Genomic DNA, 11,384 nt, shown 5'->3' on the forward strand with positions numbered 1-11,384 from the left:
TCAAGAAGAAACCCAGAACAACAAATTAATGCCAAATGAAATCCTGTGACAAAAGTAAAATGTAACCACTTCAAATGCACACAGAAAAAAACCGTTAACACACTGCTTTCTGTTTTAAATTGCACTGCTTCCATCAACAAAAGTGGATTTAAACTAACACTTCCTATATTCTAAGGTTACCTGCAAATATCAAATAAGCCATTGGTCAATTCCTGCCCCTCCTTCTCCTTAGCTACTTCTCTAGAGTAGAAGAACACAGAGCTGGATTCATTAAAATTCCAAAGAAATTTGACTGTAGTAACTAGCTCCACTTCCACATGACAAGGGCAAGCACGGTTCTGGAGAAAGCACCTCTGAAAACCCATTTGTTACACTGGAATGAGTAGCTAAGTGAAAACTGTAGAAAAATCATTCAAAGAAATGCTAGTCGAAAGAAACACCAACTTCAACTCCAAATATGAGAACTTAATTACATTTTTAAGAAAAATATTTATCAAAAAACCAGTTACAGAATCATCAAGATGACATCAAGGGAATATTTGCCATTTTTTCTTACACAGCCTTTATGTAGACAAGTAACTTCAGAAGAATAAAAATGGTGGTGTGAAACAGGCTGTAACTTTTTAGCAGTGTTTTTGCATTAAATACTTTTGCTATGCTGAGACTAAATCACTTTGAGCCATTCTATTTCTAAATGAAGTCAGCAGGCATTTTAAATACTGAACTGAGTACATGCAGAGCTACCTTGTGCAGAAGTTTGGGAACTAAAACCAGCAACAGCTCTTTGCAAAGATGTAACATGATACATACATGGAGTCCCCTTCTCCACTAATGGAACCTGTGCCAGGAACAGTAGCTATCATAAAATATCTGTCATTGATAACAAAAATATAATCGAGATCTTTTGGCTCAAATTCTGAGGAAACTCCACCTCAAACAAATGAGGTACCACAAACTCAAGCATCTAGCCTTACCATGCCTTCTGTGGCTGATGTTCCATTTCCCCATATCCTCTAGTCCAACCAAAGGATGTAAACTTAAAGAAAAGCAGGATACTACAACTTTGGAAGTTGCAATTAAATAAGAACTCCCAATCTCGACAAAGATAAACAGAAATAGAAGAAACAAATTCTACAAAGATAGGTTTCAGAAGAAAATACAAAATTATTATAAGCTAAAGCTCAAAATACACAACTCTAACTAGTTTTACTGCATTAACAGCAATTCACCAAGGTTTAACCCTCAAAAGGGACTCAACAAAATACATTGGTATATCAGACTCTTAAAAGTAATTGTAACAGAAAAAAAACCTAGAAATATAATAGCATTAACTGCAAAAAGACAAATTGGTAAAGACTGTTTAAAATAAAATACAAGTCATTTACTATTAAAGAAAAGACATCCTTATTACAGAACTTTATGCAAAAGCATCAATTTTAAGAAAAACTGAATTGCACAAAATCAATGAACCAAGACTTGCAAAAGTATCATAAATAGTGATGCAGTACCAATAACATTTGCAAAAAAACATACTCAAACTGTAACAATTAATTTCAACATTTCACAAGCCACATATGGAAGTGCAAAACATAAGTAAACTGACAATCAGTGAAAAAAAGCCAGAAAAACAGGAGCTTTTCAGCTTTAGGAGTGTAACACAAGTGAACTGTACAATGCATATACTTTCTAAGGACAGAATGGATGTACTTGAAATATTCCAACACTACAGTAGAGCTGTGCATTTCTTACCTGGGTCTGGTGGGTTTGGTGGCTGCCAGTGTGGATAAGCATTTCCCCATCCCTGTGGAGCATATGGAGCTGGAGGACCACTATAAAAGATCATACATACACGGTGAAAGGCAGTCCCAGGGTCACCCCACACAGAAGAAAGTCAGCTGAAGCAATACTTACTGAGGTGCAGGACCAGGAGGGCCTGGGTTATAAGGAGCTGGATTATATGGTCCCATGGGAGCACCAGGACCTGGTGGTCCAGGAGGTCCATGAGGGCCGGGAACAACACCATGGGGACCATGGGGAACAGGTGGACCCAATGGATTCACTGGACCCTGTAACAAGGGTGGGACAGAGATGAAAGTATACCTTGAGGTTCTCCATTTTTCAGCATTTTAAAAGCATTTATCTGAACACTCAACATCTAAAAAGTTTGACTGGTTTTAGAGACAGTTCCTGCAGAAAACAGGCTATTTAAAGTTTGATTAGGCTTAGAGGTAGTTAAAGGCAGTTGTGGCAGTAATAGCAACTAAAAACCTGCATTTATTTCAGTTCCTTCTTGAGGAAGTGAGGGATTTTACAAAAAACCTACAGATTTTTCACAAGTTGCACTAAACTCCCCACACTCTAACAAGACTATCAGTTCTAAAATAAATCAATACATCTAAATCTGACTAACTACACCTGCTTGTAAGATCAGGCACAAAAAGCCTCTAGTAAATTTGATAAAATGCACACAAATGTAAAAAGTGCTGTGAAACTGAAGGTGTAACTTCAATTAGAAATTTACCCAAACATACTGGGACTGAAAAACAATACACACAATTTAGTATCATTGACATCTTTGAACTTAACAATTTTTTCATATACACAAAATTGGCATTTTCAAGAGGACATTGTAAGATACTGAAGAGATGAACTGTTTCCATTTCAAGATTTTGTTACATTACTTTAAATCCAGATGACCATTATCATAAATTTATCATCTGATTAAATTAATCTGGGAAGTGAAAGGAAAGAGAAATCTTCACAAAGGACACTTGCTTTCAGCTCTGTTTAGCTCTAATAGTAAACAAAAAAGCAGTTATCCACTCACTCCAATCTTTTCTTCTATAAGTTGTCGTGCATAATCTATTTGCTGGGGTGTTCCACGGATAGTAAACATCTTCATGTTTGGATCGGCATTAGGTGGAGGATTTCTCTGAAGCTCTATCCTAGCACCAGACTGTTGGCTTATACTTTTAATAGTTTCACCACCTACAATGCAACACAGAGTTTTTATGATGTGCATCAAAGCAAAAAATACTGATTCACATCAGAGTAAGTCAACTGTATGGAAGCCAGGAAGACATGAAAAGGCACCTATTCTTATGAGCTGTTCAAGAACATTCCAACAATTCAAATAAAACCTCTTCAATGCAGCATAGAGCTTTAATGGCAATAAACAAGTACAATATTTTATAAAGGCAAAGAACAGCAAAAGGAACAGCAGCAAAGAATTCATACAATGTTGTATGTATTTTTTATTTATGTAAACATCTAATTTTAGATTAGTAACATCTGACATGTATGGTTATCAGTAAATATAAACTTATAACCCAACCCCCCTATAAAAGGGGCAAATGACAAAAAAGCCCCACAGAGGCTGACAAAGTAACTGGCTCCTTCTCTTACAGGATCCAGAGAAATTATGTGTACCATTAGTATATACAAAGCCTTCAAAACAGGGGAAATTGGGCAATTAAAAATTAAAAAAAAAAAAAAAATCATAGAACCACAAAATATTCTGAGTTGGAAGGGACCCACAAGGATCATGGATTCCAACTCTAAAGTGAAAGGTCTGTACAGGGATTGAACATACAACCTCGGCTTTATTAGCATCATGCTCATCACACATCTCTGTTGCATGGTATTTGTCCAAACAGAGCTGAATGATTTTTAAAGTAACATACAATGTACATAAATAAGATATATTACCTTTTCCAATGATTAATCCAGTTTTGCCAGTAGGGACAATAAAATTGAACTCCTGTAATCCACCAGGAGGCCCCATGTTCCAGTTGCCTTGGCCTCTACCCCTTCCTCGACCACCAGGTCCTGGTCCACCAGGGTTACCAGCCTAAAAAGAAGCACCAACAAATGAGCATGTTCTGTAAAATTATTGCAAACAAATAATACAAACAAGTTACATGACATCATTGTTAAGAAAAAACTGACTCACTACTCAGACAATTATGGTAGTTAAAGCAGTACCTTTTAAGGAAGACCTAAATTACATTCTAAAAAATGTTCTGTACAATTCTGCACATGGAAGATGAAGGAGGAAAGGATACAGAAGCAAGCAGAAATTCCACACATACAAAGATGTAATCTTTGTCTGCCTTCTGTAAATGCAGCAGTGGGGCTCATCTAACAACAAGCTTTTAAACACTGATTACAAGCAAAAGCAAAAGCATATTAGCTATTAACACAGAAAACAGAAGCAGAAGCTCTAAAACCAGCCACATCAAGAAATGCCATGACTTAGAATCAGTATGGTCACTTGCAAAACTGTAACTGTAAACATTCATATTTCAGACCAAACTTTGAAGTAGATTCAAATGGCACAACTAAATTATTTTCTCTAGTTACACACACTTTTTGAAAACTTTGGGTCTTTCCAAAGGGTGTGCAGGAGATTTTAAACACTGAACAACGTTACCCAACCTGAACACTGCGAAGGAGATCTGTAATAATTTCTGCAGCATGCTGACATCTGTCAGGAGGCCCTGTGATCTGGGCTATTCTATCTGGAGTTGTTCCATCATCTGGAATAAAAATGAAATATTCCAGTATATGCAATTCAGTAAATTCACATTTAAGTCACAAAAACTTACTAATGTGTTACAAACCTGGCTTGAATTGGATCCTAACACCAGCATCATTCTGGATCTTTTTAATCATCTCTCCATTTCTTCCAATTACAATACCTACAGCAAATCGTGGTATCGGAACCTAAAAAATAACCCCAAACAAGATATGCTGATGACACAGATATTGCAAAAAAATCCACATAATGAAAGGGTTAGAGCTGTAAACTAGGGCAAGACCAATGCCATTTCAGGCTTTTTCAAGGATGGAATTTTTTATTATCAAGTCACAAGCCTAGCACATACTGGACTAAACCATTAAAAAGAAAGTGATCCTATGCTTTAGAAGTTCTCATAGTGGTAGCAATTCCAGTGAATTTTATGCTTTTCAGAATTAAAAAAAAAAAAGAATTTATAGAGTATGTAAAATGCAGATTCCAGCAGATGAAGCTTTAAGCCTCTCCCTGATGAACAGTTACTAGCTTGTGACTTGCATTAATAGCTGGCCTCAAATAAATTCTGTAAAGGTCGATTTTCAATAATGTTGTAACATTATATACTTGACCATAGAATTTACTTGCTTATTTGATAAAAAACTTCAGCTACTTGAAATTGTTCATTACTGCTGGCAATGTAAAGTGAATGCTGCACCTCATTTAGTGTCGTAAATTCAGCAATGATCAAGCAATATACTTACATGCCACAACTACTTTTGAAATCTGGTTAAAAGCTTTCAGTGGTATTACCCAACTTAACATTTTAAAGTTAACATCTCAAAATACAGTGAACAAGTTTTTCAACCATGCTTACGTCTATCCCTTCATTTCCTCCTATTCTTGACCCATATTCGTTGCGCACCTCTCTAAAGCCACCTTGATCACGAATTAACTCCAGCACCATTTCCTTGGCTTGCTGAAAGAAGAACAAAAGTTTGTTTAGGTACTGCAACATCTGAACGGATTTTAAAATGCTCTCAAATTGTGAGGCACTCCTTACCTGAACTTTATAAGGATCTCCAGTTATCCTAAGGGGCTTGTCTGCACCAGTGTTCTGTGGACCATCTTGAATCATGACCATTTTGACACCTGCCCGCTCCTATTTGACAAAAGGGAAGTCAATACTCACTCAAATCCAGATTCAGTACCATCATATTTAAATGATGATACATATATACCTGTAATTGTTTAATTGTCTCTCCACCTTTCCCAATAACTAATCCTGCTTTACTTGCTGGAATCATAATTTCTTGGACTGCATTTCCAGGTCCATCACCATGATGAAATCCAGGTGCAGGTCTTCCCTTTTCAACTATCTGATCAAGCAATCTTTTTGCTGACCTGTGAAAGAAAATACACATTTATAAAAACATATACCTGCAAGTACCACTTGCCCACACCTATTCTGCTTAGCAATTTTTAAAATTTGAATAGTTTCTGCAAAAGAATTATGGTTATTATAACTATGAAATACGAAGCAATCTCAATCAATCTGCAAAAAATAATGTAAAAAAACTAACTGCAAAATAATACAATCACCCCAATACTGGAATTCAAAAGGTGGTCCTTCACCAATCATATTTAATGAAGTTACCTCCTCAAGGTCCCTGGTATAGTTACACCCATCAAAGCTTAATTCAGAACAAAAGCTGCTGTTTGATTCAGCATGCAAAGTAAGGACACCTGTACTTGTAATGACTACCACAACAGCGGACAAAAGCAAGTATATATTCACCACATGTGTCAGGACAGCTGCCATGAGAGTAAAATCATGATTACGATCCTGACATCAGTTAAAAATACTCACTGAACAGACTCTGGTGTTCCAGTTAGCATACATGATCTTTCAGGCAGGCCTCCACTATCTGCAATCACAAAATAAAACCACCTTATCAGCAGTGTTAAGTCAGAAAGAGATTATGAAATTAACCATAATAAATGAACTACTGGAATTTCATACTTAATGAAGCAGAATAATCATTGTATCCCATTTTGCATTTCTTTACCTTATCATAGTCATGATTAGCACAAAAAATAAACCTGTATCTTAAATGAAAGTTCAGGCAATGAGAAGCAATGAGCAGTCTTCTTGACTTCCTACCAATCACACCCCCATTCCCCTTGACAGAGAAGTTAAACCCCCCCACAAATAGTTACCAGGTGCAATCTGTATTTTACAGCCAGACTCTTGCTGTATCCGTGAGATCTGCTCTCCACCTCTGCCAATTACTTGGAGAAAGAAAACACAGAAAGGTTATTTGTACTAACAGCATCTGCTAACATCCCCCACTATACTACAAGAGCACACCCATGCTACTTACTGAATCCAACCATCCCATCTGGAACTTTGTACTCCTCTGTCATCACAGACCTACAGCCAATGTTAAACAAAAGACATGACCACGCAGAGACCAAACTAGCATTACATTTACATACATCCTCCCATTAAACTAAAGCAAGCGACTGCCCCACCATCAGCCTGCCTTGCCTCCCGTTAACTTTAGAAGTCATTATGCAAGCACAGTTCTACATAAGCTGACAACACACAGAGATGACACAAAAGGTTCAAGCATGATACAAATCAGTCAGAAGTTTTTCTTCACCCTCTTTATTAACAAATGTGCAGAAAAGGCTACTGTAGCATTTGAAGTTTCATCTGTATACCATCAAAGGATGCTGCAAATTTTGGTATTTCAGAACTGTCCAAAGCACAAGAATAATAGCTGGATCTGGTCATTTAGGTAAGAAACGAGTGGAGAAAACAACGGAGTTGTAGTCTGAATTATTTTATTTGGTTTTAGGTCACTCAGCTTTGCCTTTTGTTTACAAGATGGCATCACCCCCTTTCTCTTCAGATCTGCTTCCAACTTCTAGCTATGCTACCTATGCTGAGTAGTAAAAAACAGCTAACATATTTTCCTTTTATTAAGCTCAATCCACAGCCTAGGCTGTGGAGGAAGAAAGGGAGAGCAATGTAGATACATTTTAAGTGTCTGACTTTGCACAGAAAGACAGAATGAATGCTGCACGTGTTGATACCATTTTTTTTCAGAAAAATTGCTTGGAACTGCTTTGTTTCAATAAAAATCCTATGTAAGATACAGTGTAACTCTTACCTTTGCTGCTGATGCATCGGTGGTAGCTGATTTCCAAAAGCTATAAACAAATATTAAAATTACATTCAAACAAGTGGTATAGCTTACAACTTAAGCTTCTCCTTTGATAACAAAACTCAATTGTATCAAACTTTTGTCCAAGTTTAGTTTTAAGAAGTGTTATCAAAAGGTTTAAAAACTATAAGACTCTGAACTGTAGCTACCACCACTGTCAGTTTTACCAAGCAGACTCCTGCTGCTTCAACAATACAAGACAAACCCCCAGCCATTTTTTGGATCTCACTTATTCAAGTGTCACCTACCAGAACACTTTCAAACTGTTGTTCTGACAATGTTACATTTGTTTAGGGTTTTTTTGGCAACAAAAGAAAAATTACTTACAGTCATTCTGGGGAGCAACTTTCTTAGCATCTGGTTGATCTGCAAAATTAAGATTTTTAAAATTTTTTTTGCCAAGAAATTCAAGAAGTGTTTAAGCCTTTTACTGTGAATTGTACATTTCCAGTGTATTTCAGCCCCCCTTTTTTTTTTCCTTTCTTTTTCCTCCTCCAATTTCAGGGAGCTGATCATCTGAATAAAAGAAAGAATCTCAGGAACACTCAGCACTTGGTTAGTACAGCTGAAAAGATGTTAGGTTTTTCCATGTATCTATTAGTTTAACAAAAGGCAGCTTTCAGAATGCACTGTGTGTAGATAGCTCACAAATACCCAGTCACTGAAACTCAACTAAGACAAGGAACAAAGTTGAGCTTTGTTGGCTGCTCAAGCTAATGATGCTTCTATAGTAAAAAAAGAAAAAAAAAATGAAATCCATACAAAAATCAGCTATAACTTAAAAAAATAATTCTGACAATGACCACAAATCTAGACCAAACATCTGAAAATACAGCAGTATCCCATGGCAATGCAATCTCAATCTGAATGTTGATATGAAATCCCTATCCAAATATCAAGCATTTCATAGCATAAAAATTCAGGAAAAAAAAAAGCAGATTCAAAGTAACTACATCACTACTGTCCAAATCCTTTCTGTACAGTAGAGAAATAAAAGGCATCATAAACCTATATCTGAAAAGATAATACTTCAGATGCTTCCTTCCCACCCCAAAATAAAGGCTGTATGAACCATCATAATTTATGTGCAGCAAAAACTCAGCCACATATTCCAAGAAATATTTCTGTCAATCCAGAAAGATCCACTAATTTATGTCATGTTTACATACTAAACACAGGTAATAAATAAAAATTCCTGCCTTTAAAAGGAGAGGGCATTCCCTCCCAGTGTGTTGTACTGCTCGGACTTGTCCAAGAGCCATCTACACATAAAATAAAAAGAATACATTACATATATCATCTGAAGCATCATTAGCTCATTTTTGTATATTAAAAACCTCACCTTTAATAGAAAAAAAAACTTTACTGTAGGATACAAGAACTCCTGATATAAAGCCTTAGTTACATTCTGTAGACTGAGTTTCAATCCTCTTAAAGGAAAAAAAGGCATTTCTCTTTTGTGAGACCTATGAGAACATTTCAGCAAGCTCAAAGATTTCTTCCTGTAATTTAGCTAGGATTTGGTGTGTATATTAACCATATCAAACCCTGTTAAGTTCAAAGTGGATGCTCTGTAAGAGACAGAAGAGGACACACACACGTTTCACGAGAAAACTTTACTGCAGTGTAAGGCAAATCCAAAAAGCTGCAACAAGTCAGAGGATTTAAGTATGATCTTATCAGGGTTCACATATACTGTAGGCTGAACTATTACACTACACAAAAGTGTTTTTAAGGTAGAAAACTTACTTTCCTGTGTTTTTTTAAGTCCTATATTCCAAGTTTTACAATGAAATGCATTAATACTTTTATTGAAAACCGTGCAGTAATAAAAGTAATGAAATAAACCAGGAGCACTTCCTACTCTAATTGCAATTTACAAGTTGCAGCCAATCCCACGGAACCACAAAAGACTTCAATGACACCTGCATAGGCATTTTGCAACCAGAATATTTCTGTCTCTTTCCCCAGCATGCATTTTTATATTTGCAGCACTTAAGCCACATTTAAAATACTGTAAAATAGGCTTACATTCACTTCAGGTTAGAGCACAATGACTTAAAACTTTCCCACTAAACAGAAAATGAAAAAATATGTCATGATCTATGAGGGAAACAAAATGTTTTAATGCTCTGCTATGAAAAAAAAAAAAAAATTCCACAAACAAAAACACCACCTGCAGTCTTTCTAGCACAGTGACCATACTCCACAAAAATAAATGCAGCAGGAATGAGTGCGTACCTCCATCCTCAAGAGGTCTTTTCTGCCCTCCATAACCGTAGTCGTTTGAATTCATTGCTGTGCCAGCATCTCCTCCAATTTTTGCTGCAATCTAAACAAAAGGCAGATGTGAGCCAATAAAAGAAATATTTAATTCGGCCCATGTTTATTTCACGTCTTCTAAAAGATTTCAGGGATTTAAACAATGCGCATTAAAATGACCCCAAATCATTAAATAAATGGCCAAAACCAGTTTTGTTCAATGTTTTAAAGACTTGTGCTCACATTTCAGCAGTAGAGCCTCCTAAATTTTCCCCATCTACAAACAAAATCCCAATGAAAACTTGGCCTTTAAACACCAAAACCTTTTTCCTGAACGGGGATTTTCTTTCCCTACGCGTTCTTCGCCAAATACCGTATCTCACGGCAGGGCCTCACCGGCCAAACAATTTCAAAACCCGACCACACCAGGTCTTCAAACACTGCCAAAACCGCGACCGCTTATTAACAGACAAGGCGAACATTTCGCCCGAGAAGCGACGAAAACATCGCCTGTGGTGCAGGAGCTACAAATAAAACTGCGGGATAAAGAGCTTCCGCAAGGGCCGCCCTCGCCCCGCAGGCCGCGGCGCTGCCCAACCGGTCCGAGCAGGCTGCGGGCGCCGCGGGCGCCACAACACGGCCCGCGCCGCGGAGCCGCCGCCCTCCATCCCTCCGCCGGGCCGGGCCCGATAACGCGCCGCTACTCGCCCGCCGAGATTTCGCCTCCCCGCCGTCGGGGAGGGATCCCGCGGGGCCGCTCCTCTCACCGCCGAACCCCCTCGGGCCGATCGCGGAGCTGTTCGCGGGCAATGGCGGAACGGGGCCACAAATACCTCGCGGCCCAGGGCGGGCTGGTGGCGCAAAAGGGGCGTGGGGACGGGACAAAGCTCCCCCCAACACACACACGCTGGCGAAGGGGCCCCCGCTCCCCAGAGCCGAGCGCGCAGCGCCCTCACTGTTCCCGCGGCTCCGAGACCGCGGCCTCCGGGCCCCGGGCCCCCATTGATTCCATGGAATGACACGCACCTGCCTAGCCCTCTGCAGCGCGTCTTTAAAGGCATCGTTCACTCCTCCAGCCCCGCCGCCACCTCCCCCGGGCGCGCCCGCGGCAGGAGGGGGCACCGTGGAATAGTCCGCCATGGCCTCCCCGGCGCCGCTCCGGCCGCTGCCGCTGTCTGCCAAGAAAGAGAGAAAATGGCGGCGGGCGCGCGCCTTTCACATTCCTGCGCGGCATCGTGCTCGGGGGGAGCGCGCCGAAACCTCGCGAGATCTCGGGCGGGATTTCATTGCGGGCGCCGGAGAACGGCGGAGAAGCCTCGCGGCGTTTCTCCCGGCCCCGCCCAGCCGGCCCCGCGGGGCCTCCGGGGCCGCCCTGC

At 39.3% G+C, this 11,384-nt stretch overlaps 1 protein-coding gene across 15 annotated transcripts in view; it reads right to left on the reverse strand.

Annotated features, from left to right (window-relative positions):
- FUBP1 (far upstream element binding protein 1) overlaps positions 1-11,249 on the reverse strand; it is a 38,445-nt gene extending 27,196 nt beyond the window's left edge. For 9 of the 15 annotated variants that reach the window (XR_008432268.1, XR_008432271.1, XR_008432269.1 and 6 more), the window contains exons 1-17: positions 11,035-11,247; positions 9,988-10,078; positions 8,946-9,008; positions 8,074-8,112; positions 7,693-7,732; positions 6,898-6,947; positions 6,734-6,805; positions 6,384-6,441; positions 5,755-5,917; positions 5,577-5,675; positions 5,391-5,492; positions 4,623-4,725; positions 4,438-4,538; positions 3,709-3,850; positions 2,828-2,988; positions 1,912-2,066; positions 1,750-1,829 (exon numbers count right to left, since the gene is read on the reverse strand). Coding sequence is in view for 7 of the 15 variants with exons in the window: in XM_053950022.1 (XP_053805997.1) it covers positions 1,750-1,829; positions 1,912-2,066; positions 2,828-2,988; positions 3,709-3,850; positions 4,438-4,538; positions 4,623-4,725; positions 5,391-5,492; positions 5,577-5,675; positions 5,755-5,917; positions 6,384-6,441; positions 6,734-6,805; positions 6,898-6,947; positions 7,693-7,732; positions 8,074-8,112; positions 8,946-9,008; positions 9,988-10,078; positions 11,035-11,148 (1,633 nt within the window). In the remaining 8 variants the exon portion in view is untranslated. Of the gene's footprint in view, positions 1-1,749; positions 1,830-1,911; positions 2,067-2,827; positions 2,989-3,708; positions 3,851-4,437; positions 4,539-4,622; positions 4,726-5,390; positions 5,493-5,576; positions 5,676-5,754; positions 5,918-6,383; positions 6,442-6,733; positions 6,806-6,897; positions 6,948-7,692; positions 7,733-8,073; positions 8,113-8,945; positions 9,009-9,987; positions 10,079-11,034 lie in introns of all 15 variants that reach the window. The other 6 variants (XM_053950023.1, XM_053950024.1, XM_053950027.1 and 3 more) reach the window with 6 other exon arrangements.
- Between the last annotated feature and the right edge of the window lie 135 nt (positions 11,250-11,384).

The sequence above is a fragment of the Vidua chalybeata genome, chromosome 9 (genome assembly GCF_026979565.1).
Source record: "Vidua chalybeata isolate OUT-0048 chromosome 9, bVidCha1 merged haplotype, whole genome shotgun sequence".
In the NCBI taxonomy this organism is placed as follows: Eukaryota; Metazoa; Chordata; class Aves; order Passeriformes; family Viduidae; genus Vidua; species Vidua chalybeata.